Source organism: Canis lupus, chromosome 18 (assembly GCF_003254725.2).
Source record: "Canis lupus dingo isolate Sandy chromosome 18, ASM325472v2, whole genome shotgun sequence".
NCBI classification, from domain to species: domain Eukaryota; kingdom Metazoa; phylum Chordata; class Mammalia; order Carnivora; family Canidae; genus Canis; species Canis lupus.
Genome location: NC_064260.1, coordinates 23,427,659 through 23,443,082, shown reverse-complemented (window position 1 = coordinate 23,443,082; position 15,424 = coordinate 23,427,659). Strand labels below are relative to the sequence as shown.

Below are 15,424 nucleotides of genomic sequence, written 5' to 3'. Positions count from 1 at the left end.
TTTCTATTTACCTGATTGACTTCTCTCTCCTATCCATAATCCACTACCATGACTGGGTGGCTTGTCGCCCCGGTTTAGACAGTTACAGTAGAAACCTACCTGGCCTTTCTACCCTCCTGCTTGCTGCTGGTAATGATCTCCTCATACTGCAACCAGGCTCATTTATGTAAAAAGCAAATCTGTCTGTGGCTTTCTCCTCTTTAAAGTCCTTTTGTGTCTTGTCATCACCTATATTAGAATCGCTAGCATGACTGTATAGACCCTTTTTGATTTGCCCCCTGCTGATTTCTCCTCCCCCTCCTCCTTGCAATTCACACCCTGTTACTGGCAAAATTGCTCCCATTTCCTGCACTCACACATGCTCTCTCCTGTTATGTGACTTTGTACTCTGGCCGGAGCCTTGGCAGGACCTCCTCATCTTTCTTCACCTGCTCTCACTCATCATTTAAGACCCAGCTCAGGCACCGTCTCCCACAGAAAGCCTCTGTAAAATCCTAGTTGGGCTAAATACCTATCCTTTGTGCTATAGGAACAATTAGCCTGATTTTCTTTTCACATCACTTTCCTTTACTAGAATGGAACCTCTTCAGGGGCAGAAATCACAATTTTTGTCTTTCCCATAGCAACCAGTTCAGTGCCTGGAAATGATTGATAAAGATCCATTGTAATAAGTTAAATAAAAATTATCATCAATAGTGTGGCTGCCCCTTTATATCAAATGCATATCTCAATTTAATCAAAATGAGAGGAAGGTAAATTGAACATGTGTATTTTGGTCTCTATTAAACCTTTCTGAGGAAGAAATTTGACTTTTCTTCCCAAAATGGTAGGAATAAGAAACACTCTCTAGAAACACCTTGAACCAAAGTTTTCGGCATCATGCCAAACTACATTTAACATCAGAACCATGGACTTGAGCTTCATCCCAAATTTCTACTTTAGAGACAAGAATAAAAGGTATATATATATTATAGATAAGTTTTATTTAATAAATTAATATCTTGACAATGGGGCTATTATAAATATTTTAACAAAGTAATAAATAATAGTTTTTATATTCTAATCCCCAAATGAAATTACAGTTTTAAGTGGAGCAATATGAATCATTAAATTCTTACTTCTAAGTAAAATAATTAAATATTGTTAATATCTTAAGTGATAAATGTCACACTATGGTTTGGAAATACACTTTAGAATATGGTATTTTAGGCAGTGGAAGGAACCAAAGGTGAAGTATATCTAGTCCAGCTAACTCACTTATAGAGAAGGATATTGATACCCCTAGTAACACATAACTGGTTAGTACCCATGCTGGAAATAGGACTCATGCTGGGTTTCTCCCATCAGTTGTACTGCCTGCCTCCTCACTTATTATTTAGAAATATAATACATGTATTATATACATGAAATATATCCCAAGTATTTGGATCAAATATGAGCCTGTAGCCACCCCATGCTTCCAACATACACACCCCACTACATGGAAAGGTTAAATATTGGAATCTTTTTATTGTTGTCATTCTTTCTTGGACCACTGAGAAACATGAAAGGCTCATCCCTGAAATTAATAGAACCAATGAATTGTACAGAACATCCACTTCTGCTTTACAATTTTGTTACAAATTTTTTTCCAAGTATATGTAATAAAATGGAGGTCTGAAAGTGACATTTTGTTTCCAGGAAACATGAAATGAAACACTCCGAAGAAAAACAAATTTAAAGTGCAAATATTAGTAACAAAGAAAATAATTTTCTCAATATTTAAAGTTTAATCAATGTATGTAGGTCACTAGCCCATCACTTGTAAAACAACTTACTATTTAGATGTTGAACATTATTTTTAGAGAATTTTTAGAGAATTTTTAGAGAATACACAGTATCCATTTCTTGTAATGAGACTCAGGTGATAGTATTTACCTTTAGACCCATTCACAATGTACTAATCAGAAACCTGCAGTTTTCTATATCCTAAGAGTCTGATTTCTGAAAATAGCCTTTATCACCTTTTCCAAGAGTGAAATCTGAGAGTAATTCTTCAGAATAAGGAAGTAGGTCAAAGTCAACTGTTCCACTTGTTTTAAGATGCCAGAAATCACACAAGTTTGTATTATTCAAGAAAGAAGAAAAATATTACATATAACTGAACACTATGTCAGCCTAGCTCAATACTTTAAAATGACAAGAGTGATTTTTTTTTGTCTATATTTTAGGGTTTATAATTAAACAGCATTAGGAGATAGTTGGTGTATATTTCTATAAAGCTAGAGTTAACATTGCCACTTCAATTTCATTGCAGAACTTTGTGGTAGGAAATGTGTTTGTTTGTTTTTAAATTCTTAGAATCTTAGCACAGTGGAACGGAAGAGCAATAAATGTTTGTTGAATTACATTTAATGTGTACATGTATGTATAAATGTACAAATATATGCATGCATATAAAAATACGTAAGGCTATAGGTTTTATAATCTATGGAGAAAAGATGTTCACTTGATTCAAACCCCCTAATCTCACTGTTTTAAGGTCCTTGTTCCTTAGACAGTCTTATTCTCTCATGGCAGCATTATTTCCATGCCGAGCATTTGAAGGGAAACCTGCCTCCCTCACCAACAGCCCCACCAACCTCCAGGGGAAAGGGTGACACATTTTTCCCACACCTACTTATACAGGAAGAAGATTTACCCCTTAAATGTTATAACACCTGATATTTAGCTTACAGGTCAGAGAACTGGGCAAAACGAAAGAGATTTCTGTCAAACCTATACCTAATGAAATTCTATTATTTAAGGATATTTCATCACCCTACCAACAAAATACTTTTCTACATATCCCAAATGAGAACACAGTAATTTCTTCAGTTAGAGTTTTTAAAACATAGTAATTTTTGCTCTTTCTTTTTCTTTTTTTAAATAAGCAAATACCAGTTTTTTTTTCTTAATTCTGAGATTTGTTTTTCACACCAATTTTCATGGGCTCAGGAATACATGTAATTCTTTGAATCTGTTTTTTGACACAATGGGCAGAGTTCTGAAGACCTTCAGATTTCTTTCAATGCCTGTTTTTGCTGTTCATCTGAAAATAACAGTTTTGACAGCCAGCTTTGTCTCTGCTACCAACCCCATCCTGCATCTCCATGACAATAGTCAGGAAGTCATTCACTTACATTTATGGGGGAACCATTGTGTGAAAGGAATTGCACCAGGAACTTAACAGGAAACAGTCCATATGAGCCTCACCATTGAAATGTCCTGTAATTAAAGTGGTATTAGAAACAAATATATTCATGATATGTACACTTTACTGACAGAATGAATACATATAAATATGCCCCAAACACAACACATACATATAAAGATTTAGTTCATAATGTAGCACAAAGGGTGTTGTGATGACTATAGTTAAGATAAATTATTTTGCAAATTTTATAGCAAATTTACTATAGAGAGGGGACTAATCAAACAACCAGGGAAGGGAATATTTATTGTAATACTATGTTTACTATAGTAAAATAAGAATATTTATTGTAATACTATGTTTACTATAGTAAAAGAAGAATCTGTAGAAAAAGATCTCTCACCCATTTTTTACAGTATCCAGTCACTCGTTTTCACATTTGAGAGAACTGACTATAGAAAGTATCACAAAGCCCATTGAATGAAAATACACACACACACATAAATAGACAAACAATAGCAATCAAGGAAAACTTTTAGAGTAAATAAAAGGTCATCTTAGTTTCTACAGTAAACTAAGTTTTTAAAATTCACCATGTAAAATAGCTGGCTGATTTCTTTTTTCTAATACTTCTAAAGCATAAATGTATTGTGGAGATATGAACATTTTAAGAAATCAGAATGGAAAGAGAGCTATAGTGTCAATCATGTAATTTTTATGAAATTGTTCTGAAATGGTATGAGGCAAAGGAAACATGATCCGGCTGTTGGGGTGGCAAACAGCCCACCACTGTTAGATAGCTCAAGTGCCACATCCTGCATCTTGTTAACTGTAACTCAATCCAGTCTATTTCAGCAGAAGGGTCTTTATTTTCATCCTGGCACTCCAGTCTTAAAGTAGACTAAAGCTTAAGTTTGTTTAAAGCTACAACATGATTATTCCTATAAAATAATTAGTGACATTTGAACCACTTTCTGATAGACTCAATTTAGTGGGAGACTAAGCGGCCTTCCACATTTATTCAATTCACATTTTAAAATGCTGCTAAATGCATTTGAAACACAGCATTTTTGAGGAAGTCCAACAGGATGGATAGACTTAAAATTCAGCATAGGAAAAAAAAATTCAGCATAGGTTTATAAAACATGATTCTTTCTTTAAAATCTTCTTCACTTATCTCAATGCTTATGGCTAATATATTTAGAAAGTTTTGCCATGGACTGATACTTATGCAGAAATAGAAATTGTAGCTCTATTCAGATTGTGGTGATTGTATTTTTATACTTTGTTATATTTTAACTTCTGGCAATTTGGAAAAAATAAATATGAGAATGTACTGATTTTATAAATTAAGATATTCATAATTTATTTCTGAATCTAAATGATATTTGGTGAGTATCCATCTTGAACAAGTAGACTTGTTCAAAGATGTGTGGTATTAGTCATTGCCACGTCTTTGCCAATGTATTTTAACAGTGATAATGAAGGCAGAAGGAAATGTCCTGTTGAAACTATTAGAGTAAAACATTCCATTAGGATGGAAAATTAACTTATTTACCAGCCAATCAAGATTCCCTAGTGTTCTGAAAACAGCATGAAAGAAAACTCTTGAACAGTTAAAATACTAAAGAGTGCTATTGACCTATGAGATGTAATGACTTAAAATATAAATAAGAACAGGAGATATTCCCATAATAGTTATACAGGTGTTTCACCTGATGACCTAAACTTCTCTGCTTCCCAAAGTTAAGCATGACACTTATCTGGGAAAATAATTTGTTCTGAAACATAAATACTAACGTATGAAGCTTGCAACTTAGGTTATTAAAAGTCACTTCCATGTTCAGGATTTAGTGCTAGTAATGGGTCCTCTTCTATGTTAAGACTTGATTTACCATGAAAGATACAATTCTTTCTGTGCTGTGCAAACTGTGAAAGGTGGAGGATCTCAAATAAACATCTGGCCAAGTGAGTCACCAGCAATTGGTGAAGAGGTGAAATGCTGTTCCCCTCAATCTGCAGCTGCCTAGTTGGAGGGCTGATTAGGCAAAGGCGACCTCATGCTTGTTAGTCTAAATTATGGTTTCTTACTACTGCTGTCTCTACTTTTTGTATTTTAATTTAGATATCTTATTCTCCGTGGTCAAACCTGCTACACTTGAAATGTAGATTTGATGCATTTAAAATCTAACATGCAGTACTTACAGGACAACTTTTCAATCCATAAAATTAATAGCAGCCTCACTCCTCTCTTCTTTCTCATCTAACATTTGTAGTGTCTACTGCACAAAATTCTTAAGGGGTCGTCTTTTCTTTCTCCAAGAGGGCATTTTAGAATCACTGCTTTTTTTGTTTGTTTGTTTGTTTGTTTTGTTTTGTTTTCTCAACAGTAGGGACATGATGCCATGGCTCATCCTCATTTCCAATTCTGATGCCCAGAGGTTCAGTCAAACTCTGACCGCAGAGGCTGACTCCCTCAGGTGTGGACACAGAAAGTTGGCCTGGGAACCCTGGCTTTCTGGATGTGCTTGTATTGGGCAATGCCAAGTATGATATCTGATTTGGTCTTAACAGGCATTGGGAAGAGGGGGATGATCAACTTCATTTCTAGACAAAGAAACTAAAATTTCATTTGTATTACTACAAATTGTGGTCTGCGCTTTAAACCTATGTATCCTGTCTCATATAATACATGCATTTTCACAATTGTGATGGCTTTCTTTCTGAGAGTTTTATAACCACCATTCTTAATTTTTAAAATGAAAAAAAGAAGTTATTGACTGCCATTTGGAAACACTATACACTCAGAAACCATGTTAGATTGCTCATTTCTATTAGTATTGATATTAGCAATATACTGTAATCATTTGCAGCTAAGGAAATCCAAAGAAAGGTCTTTAATCTGAAAAGAAATATGTAACTGTATAAAAATAATAATAATACTAAAACAGTGACATTTCCCATGCTTTGAGGGAGAAGCCAAAGATATTCTCTTTTATGAGCTATAATATCATTACATTAGCAGCATTTTAAATGAGCAAATTATAACTCTGTAATGCTACTGTCTACACTCCAATGCATCCTAATATCAGAGCATGGAAAACTAGTGCAATTATATCTGCAAATAAATAATTTTACCAAATTATTTATTAAGGTTCTGAGATTTCTGGGCCACAATATTTTAAGTATCTAGGATATATTTCCTTGTACACTTTAATTAATTAATTGATTAATTAATTAATCCATTAGTTAATATATAAACTTTAGTCTGTGCTGAATGCTATGCCGAGCACTGAAAATATAATTTTAAAAGTTTCTGTTCTTTTGTGAGATTAGAGTGTACTGAAAGAACTTATAAGGAAGTTAAAAAGCGATCTTAATCCTGAGTCCTTAATGCAAAATCCTGATAGAGGCAGATTAACTTTAGGGGCATACAATAGCCTATAATCATAAGTAATCCAACAAAATAGGTAGACAATCTGTCATCAGCAAGGGTATTCAACAATAACAGAGAAGAGAGTGTATGAGGAATGAAAACAGATATAGGATTTGACGAAAAGAAAATAGCAGTAGAACTATATTTTAAATAAATAAATCAAGCAAGCAAGCAAGCAAGCAAGCACTCTTGGCCAAAATAGGTACAGAAAGCTTTGTAGACAGTTTTTATGCTTTGTGCTAGAAAGTTACCAAAAAATAAAGATAAATTGGCACTGGTTACTGGGAATACATATATCACTGTTCTCGAAAAACTTGGGATTTGTTTTGTAAATCACGGTGATTGAGATCTATGTGATTCTCAAAATTTTGTCGAATGGATGGGTAAATACAAAAGAAATGATGCAAAAAATATGGTAAGTAAAATGTTTTCACAGGTCCTGGATTTGAAAGTAAAGTATAAGGAGTCCATTTAAAATCGCATCTCTGGAACTATCTTAGGTTTACCGAGTTACACACAGTGGCAAGTGCCTAGGAACTCATGTTGACAGCCCAAGAAATAGATTAGCAGGTTTAGCTTGATTCATTCATATTTAGTTTTCTTATTTCTCTAAACATTTTTATTTTGGCCTAACAGAATTGAAATAGGTTTCACAGCATCATTAAATCTGTAGTAATTATTTAATGTGTCAAATGAGATTGCTAAACACCAAACTATCTGATTCTATCAACACAAAAAAAAATCAAATGGCATTTCTACAAAGTTACACAATGAGAAATAAACTCACTTGTTATTAAAAACTGTGAGTTCAAAAAAAATTAGGGTTACTATTTTTATGCCTCAAAAGGAGTTTTATAATATTCACCCTGTTAGATATTTGGGGGTATTTGAAGTGCTCTAAATTACCAAAGCCATGTATCAACTTTGATAAAAACCAATCATGGGAATAATCACATTATCATTTAAGTCCTCAAGTCAAACCATTTTCAACTTGGATTTGTAATTTAAGAAGAGTCAAGGCTGGGCTTGGATGCTATTTCTCTTCTCATCGATATAGCAGGCATGAGAAAATGAATTTATGTTGATTGATTTTCAAAGAGATTTATTGTATGGGCATGCCCTGAGGAAAAATGGGGATGATTTGAATTTTCTTCATAAATCTTTTATTAATAATCATAATAAATTGTTAGTTAATAAACAAGACATTTCCTAATCTCTCCCATAAGGTGACAGCTGCTCCTGTAGCCAACACAGTGAAATGAAACCTGGCATATGATTCTAACCCCACCCCCATGCCACAAAAGAGAAAAAGGGGGTGCAGAGACTGGACCAAATGACATTTAACACTTAAGACAATACAGAAAAGAGAAGAAAATAATTGGAGTCTTTTACTCCTAACTCTTGCAATTTGGAGAAATCTGTGCCCTTGAAAACCAGAATGCACTGTAGATCTTGAGTCACCATCCGCCAGACAGTTGGTTTTGCCATTTTAATAAACCCTTTTAAAGAACTTTAATTCTAGGTTTCAGTATTTCTATTCTCTGTCATTATCAGCAGCAAACTCTTTAAAAACATTAAAAAAAAAAAAAGGAAAAGCAAAAGGCCTCTGCCTAGAACATAGAGATTTTAGGAAACTTAACATCTGAGGTGAAACAGTCTTTTCAGTGGGTAACAAAAGGAAACTATATGCATCTGCTTTGCCTGAGTCAGATGTAAAGTAATCCTCAAAACACTCCTACATACTTTCTTCATCTTGTTTATATAGTACAGATCTGCTTATTTATTTATTCAGTGGGAAGGTGTGTGATATGCCTTTACAGAAAGCAAATAATTGATAACTTCATATTCTGAAACACTCAACAGCCAACCTGCTCGTTTCATTTGTATTCTACGGACGCCTCATTTTTTCCTCCTCACTGCCTGGCCTGTACTGATCAGTATTAACAATGGGATTTTTGTCTCACTTGAAAACTTTCTTGTTCCATTTGAGTTGAGGTGGAGACACTCTCACTTAGAAAGAAAGAAAGAAAGAAAGAAAGAAAGAAAGAAAGAAAGAAAGAAAGAAAGAAAGAAGAAAGAAAGAAAGACAGGTATTTTGATATTTTCATTGTTTTGTTATTTCAATATGCTAATATCCAGGGCCACTGCATTCACTTATCAGATAATCTGATAAAGAAGCTGTAAGAGATGACAGGCTCCTTAAGTTGATGGAAAAGAAAACCTATGTTTAAAACATTTTAAAATATTGATGGATTTAAGAAATCAAAAGAAAAGAGACTGAAAAAAATTATCATTTATGTTCCTAATTACTGGATTTTGGCTTCTCTGCAACTGTGATACTAACCATAAACGAAATGTCACGTATCTCTTTTTGTCACTCTTTTCCATCCCCCATGCAAACTTGGTAACCCAACAAAACTCACCTACCAGCCCTGGAAATCAGATTCTTAAAGCAAGGGCAGTTACCACCTCACCTTACCATTCAAGAACTTCCTCGATCATTTCTGAAACTCTTAATTGTCTAAACTTTTCTCGAAATCTGCAGCCACAAATACTGTGACTGGCCAGTTTCTGGTCTCCTGAATTGATCTAACATTTATTACTTCAATTCATTTGAAAAACAAGGAGTCATTTGAGTCACCATTTCCCTTAGAGTATCATGAACATTGCTGCCGCAAGAGAAAACACAGAACTATCTTCTCTGCCCCAAACTGTTAGAAAATCACTCCAGAGGAGGGATGAGCTTATTCTCCCGAAATCTCCATTTATGGGCATAGGGAGGGGGGCAGGAGAGGTGTGTAGAGTACTAGGGAAGAGGTAATGCTTCCCTAGAGTGAATTCCCATTGCCTTTTACCAATTCCTCCTCTCAACTCACGCTTTCACATGTTGCTTATACTAAAATCATTCACAAGGGTCAGATTCTGAAAATTTTAACTTAATTTCTTAAATACTGCTTTTAACCTGCCACCCCCGGCTCCCAGCGACTACTGCAGGAGTTCTTAAATCTATCATTTTTGGCTAGAACAAATAATGCATCAACTATTTAGTTTGCCCAATTAATAAGATGTCTTCTGATCTTTAAAAGAATGTTTTCACCCACACAGTTCTTTTTTAGAAAAAGAAAAGGTTTCAAATTCCCTCTACCAGAAAAACCCTCATCAAAAATGAATTTCCAACATGAGATGTCAGAGCAAGGACAAATGTTCGGCTAGGACATTTGCTATAATTCTGTTGATCATAGGCCTTTCTCATATAGTGATGAAGCATCCCTGGAAGAAAAAAAAAAAGAAATAGAAGATGTTAGATGGAAACTAATATCACGGGGGGGTTTGTTTTTGTTTTTATGTGACTCAGTTCAGTAACACCTTGAGAAGGGTACCAAAAACTTGTCAGTTTTTAGTATTGGTTTCCTTCTTAGGGGAACTGGTGGTTAGCCAAGTCATTCTAAAATTCTTGACTCAGTTATTTATCTTAAGAAGTCATCTACTTCTCTACCTCTGTCAGAGACCTACACTTTGGGAGCAGTACTCCAGCCAACCACAATAAAACAGGGCTAGAGTGGGATTACAGAGAGGCCGGTGTGTTTACCAAAGTGTAAATTTTTAAATACATCTACATTATATTTCTCCTTATATTCTTTTAAGGCACAAATATAGGAAGAGTTTTCACCTACCACTCAGAAAGATCCAGGGTATCCCTAACCTGAGGAAATACGTGGAATACCATCTCACAAATTAGAACAGTAATTTCTGCTCTTAAATTACAGTGTTGATTGCCATCCCAATTTGTTTCATAATAAATAAAATATAGAGAACAGACATCTAAAAAATATCACATTGGTTTTATCCAATACATGCAAAGATCAAAAATATATTTTCAATAGAGCAAAGCTTTAGTATGTATCTTTTATGACTACACAGGTGTTTGGGGAAAAAACAAAACTTAACCAACCTGTTGGGAAGTTGAAAGTGTTGTTTCTCTAGAAAATCAAGTACACCACCCAGAAAACTGTCGCTCTCACTCCAAAGTCTTTGTAATCCATCTCAATATGGAATGGGGTGAGGTTAAAAACTGCTGATTTATTTGACAGAAATGTATACAGCAGCATGATCATCATAGTAAGCACCTGCTCAAATTTGACTCTTTAGTACTAGTTGCTCATGTCTGAAAAGTTGAAATTTAAAAAGCTATTAGAGATTCACTTGCAAGTAAAGTTAATAAGAGCACATGATATATAACCTAGACTTTGAGAAAAAAGCAAAATAAGATTTTTCATTAATGCCTTAAATAAAATTTAATGCGAAAAGTTCAGTATAATACTTCTGGCTTTTAAAGAGCAGCAAATGATGCACTAACATTAGTGGCTAAGGTGACAAATACAGCAGGCTTGATGGTGCCAGGGCTGAGGCCACACGTTGTCAGAGCAGGAAGTGATGTTCCTCGGGGGGGTTAATCAAAACCCCTGCTTCACATACGCAGCAAGATTTTGAAAAGTTCTGATGAACACCCACCCAGGTCCACCCCACCTCTATCTACCTCAGCAGAGAAATATGTTTAACCTTCATTGTCCTTTCCATATTTATGGCTATAGAAAAAAGTTGAAAACAACTTGAACCCTGACAAAAGTCAAAGACTTTGGAAGAGGTAGAAATATAGATTCTAAACACTCCCATATTTTCCAGAAGTTTCCTTTCCTTTCCTTTCCTTTCCTTTCCTTTCCTTTCCTTTCCTTTCCTTTCCTTTCCTTTCCTTTCCTTTCCTTTCCTTTTTTTTTTCTTCTTCTTTTTTTTTTTTTAAATCACAGTTGCACTATTTATGGTGTGGTTACACTTTTCTATTAATTTATAATTTAATCAGTCTAGCACAGTTATGCTTACCCAAAGAATTTACTGTTTCATACTTTTTAAATAAAAAAGGTCCACAGATAAGCAAATGTGAAGGTGAATTGACTAACTTTAAAACATTTGAAAAGACACAGAGATTATAAAAAAAAATAGAGGGTAAGAAAAATATCAAATATAAATAAATATATGAAAGTGGGGGGTTTTTTAGTTATGTGCACGTATCTAAACATGGGGTGTCTGTGCTACCAAATTCCAGACTTCAACGTTAATTTAAATGACTTGTTTTACAAAATTAAATAACTCTGTCCTGATTTTGTGGTTCAAAATCCAGATTGAATGTCTTTCTTCCCCATGGAGTCAATTCTGATCCTCTTTTATCTGAATTTTACCTACAACCTTTCATTTTTCCTGGAACACATCAAAATGTTTCAGAATTAGACATTACGCAAGTGAAATGGATACATTTCTAAATTTGCTTATCCTGTTTAGTTTTGACAAATATAAACTTGTTCCCCTACCCTAGGTAATGAGAGCTGGAGAAAAAATAAATATTTAAAGACATTTAAAATATATATTAATGAAAATGGTGCAACTCTTTAAAGTACTTAAACTAATTACATGTGATATTTCAAAAGGATAATTCATTAGTCCAATCCTCTAAATAATCCCAAAGTAACACGAATTCTTCTGTAGAATAAATGTCTATAGAGAGTAATCCATGGAAGACAGACAAGCCTCTTGTTTGTAGCCTTAATCCATTGCCTAGAGCGTGAAAAGTGCTCAGGATAACAAGTGTTGGAATCAGTAAAATCAACATTATTTTTGGATTTTATTTTCTTAACAATACCGACTGATCAATAGGCTTGCGGAAACTGACAAATACAATACGGTCCGTTTGATGAATCAATCTAGTGAAGTAGAGAGACTCCCTCCACCCCTTCCCGCCTTCTCCCTTTAAATCCTCTTCATCCTCTTCCTCCTCCTCCACCCACACACGCACACACAGAGAGACAGAGATAGTGACAGAGAGACAGAGACAGTGAGAGACACAGGAAGAGGAAGGAGGGAGAGGAAGCTGCTTCCTCCCTATTGGTCTGTAGACTTCAGTCATGAAAGCTGTAGTGGCACTGCTAGATCTTTCTTCCTAAGAATGCTAAGCCACTTCAGTAAGTGTTTATGTTTGTAATTGGAAGACTCACCCTCTTCTTTCAGTGGAGTAATTTCCATACTCTGGGAGTAGAGTTCGCTCTTCTGTATTTCAATTGTGCTGAGGGGAGGAGGGGAGTTAGAACAGAGATTGTTTGTGGAGGAGTAAAGAAGGGAAAGTTGTGTCCTATTAACTTTTATGTAACACCCCCCTGATAGGGTTATCAGCATATCAGCTTTGGGGAAAATCGAAAGAAAAATAGAGGAGGAAATTGAAACACCTCAGACAAAATGCCTATTTAGGAACAAACTAATGGTGTCTGTATGACTGCCTGAATCCAAGCATTTGTGTGCACAGAAAATTTAGTAACCCTTCACCAGCTCAGGAAGACCCAGAGATACTCTCTTTATGTTGGTCCTTGACACTCAGCAGGGACTTTTGTGAACTTTGTCATCCTCCTCTGCCCTTTAACCAAAACTAGGGAAGTGGCTTTAATTAATGAGATGTGATGCATTACAAATGTTAGCCAGAGCATTCCAGAAGCTGGAAATCCGTAGATGTTTTTAAATTCTGAGTATCCCTTTGAGTTGTAATTTGTAATTCTCAGTGGACCTATATTTGTCTTGAGCTGATTGTTGAAATGGGCTTTACCAGGAATTTCTTCACTGAAATTGCAGTGGGGCGGGGAAGGGGGTTTGTTGGGAAGAGGGAATGATCTCTCACAAGGCTTTAAGACCTTCAGTGGTTAAAGTTCTAATGGTGAATAAGATATACAGACATTCACACATATGCATACGTGTACGTATCTATAGGTGTATATACGCACACGCACACACACGATGCACAAGTTCAAAGGAATTCTATCATGAGTGTCCGTTGTAAATTATGTAGGTAGCAGAATTCAGATTTTTTTAATCAAAATTGCACCTAAAAATGGCTATAAAACAACGCGTGCCTTGGGAAGTAAATTTATAGCTACATGCCTTTCACAGGCACGCTGGAGGGCTCTGCTCCCGGCTCTAATCTCCAGGAGATGTTTTTTGCATGTGTTGTGTGACAGGAGGGAAGGGGAGTGGGTTGAGCTCGACTGCTCTCCCATTGTCAGCCAGTCTAGTGAGTGTTGGGAAAACCTGTCTGTGGGATCTTGTGTCATCTCTCCCTACATGTGTACAGGAAAAGTCCGCGCTGCTCACGGTGCCTGCCTCTCTCTCTCTCTCTCTCTCTCTCTCTTTCCCTTTCATTCTGCTTCCCCGGAGCCGAATGAAGCAGAGAGCAGGATTAGAGTCCGCCACCGGCTATCAGAAGAGCCTAGATAAAAGGAACTGCTTCTTAAGCACCACTGCAGCAGCCCTTGTTAATTTTTTTTTTCTTTCCACACAACAGTTGTGCCTCATTATCCGGTGCCTGGCTCGATTTTTTTTTCTTTTTTTTTTCTTTTCTTTCTTTCTTTTTTTTTTTTTTTTTTTTTTTTTGGAGGGTTTGAAGTTTCTGTGCTTCAGTGACTGTTACAGAAGAAGAGGTGTTAGTGTTGCCGTGAGGTCTTGATTGTCTGCATTTATGAATGAAACTGACCTAAATCACCTGTTACCTCCAGTTCCCAGATTGTTTGAACTTCTCTGGCCGCACAATACAGGAGGGAAGGCTGAAGCAGCAGAGGGACCCACAGCGTCTGCAGCATGGGCTGGCTCGCTAGGATTGCCTGTCTTTTCTGGGGAGTATTACTTACAGCGACAGCAAACTATCAAAATGGGAAGAACAATGTGCCAAGGCTGAAATTATCCTACAAAGGTAAATCTTTATTTTTCTTTTATTTTGGCTAGCTTTGTCATGCCCCCCCGCCCCCCCCCCACACCCCGCCTTTTCATTCCTTGAACTCCCTCCCAACCCAAGCCATAAAACCTTTAGTTTAACCTGGGAAACCTACGTGATTGTGTGTGTCTTTCTGAGATGATTTAAACACTTTTTTATAAAAGCGTGTCTCCTTTTTGATATATGACAATTTAAATGCAAACAAAGAACATTTAATCACATTTGCAGAGAGGAGCTGAATGCCTGGTAAATGCTGATCTGTATATGTGATCATATGTTCTGTTAATTTTTCTGACTCTACTTCTATGAAAATAGCTTTAAAAAAAACATGATTGCAGAAACAGTCCCTTTGTAGATGTTAATGCTTCACCTAGAGTAATTGTTATAATAAATTGTATTTTCTTAGTTTTAGGCACTAAATGGTTAATCATCATCATGAATATTCAGTTTGTTCAAATCTGACAATCAGATGCTTAACATAAGCAGTAGATCATGGTTTGCCAAGAGAATATAAACTGGAGGGAACAGACTAGTTTTTCCACAGTGTTATGATTGTACAAAAGACTGTATTTGGCTAATTGGTGTAAAGCTAAAGCCTTTGAAATATAATGTTATTTAATTCCATATGTACTTCAGTGAGAATTGAGGAGGTATTACTTTTTGGTTGTACAGCTAGTTGTCTGAACTTCTTTTCAAAGAGTATAAATTTAAGAAAGGCAAAAAGCTTTATCACATGGTTGCTCTACTTTATTTGGTTACAATTTAATGCATATGCTTTGTTCTTAATGAGGACTTTAAAGAAAATATTTGTTCTACATTTGTTTAGATACATTTTATAGATAGAGGTATCAAATAATGGTAACACAGATTGAAAATTATATATACATAAAACTTTTAATGAAAGAGAATGTTTACATAACTGGGATATTAGTAAGATGGAGTTGGAGATTAAAATGTTTTAACTCAAGTACTTTTATTCCCTAAGGTGTTGCTTTCTTATGATTCTCAGATTTCG

The 15,424-nt window shown here is 35.4% G+C and overlaps 1 protein-coding gene across 4 annotated transcripts in view; it reads left to right on the top strand.

Moving 5' to 3' along the window:
- SEMA3A (semaphorin 3A) overlaps positions 1-15,424 on the top strand; it is a 453,431-nt gene that overhangs the window by 240,151 nt on the left and 197,856 nt on the right. For 3 of the 4 annotated variants that reach the window (XM_025449180.3, XM_049096230.1, XM_035701936.2), the window contains exon 3: positions 14,195-14,388. In XM_025449180.3, coding sequence (XP_025304965.1) covers positions 14,277-14,388 — 112 coding nt within the window. In that variant the 5' untranslated portion in view covers positions 14,195-14,276. Of the gene's footprint in view, positions 1-13,722; positions 14,389-15,424 lie in introns of those variants that run through there. The other variant, XM_025449176.3, reaches the window with a different exon arrangement.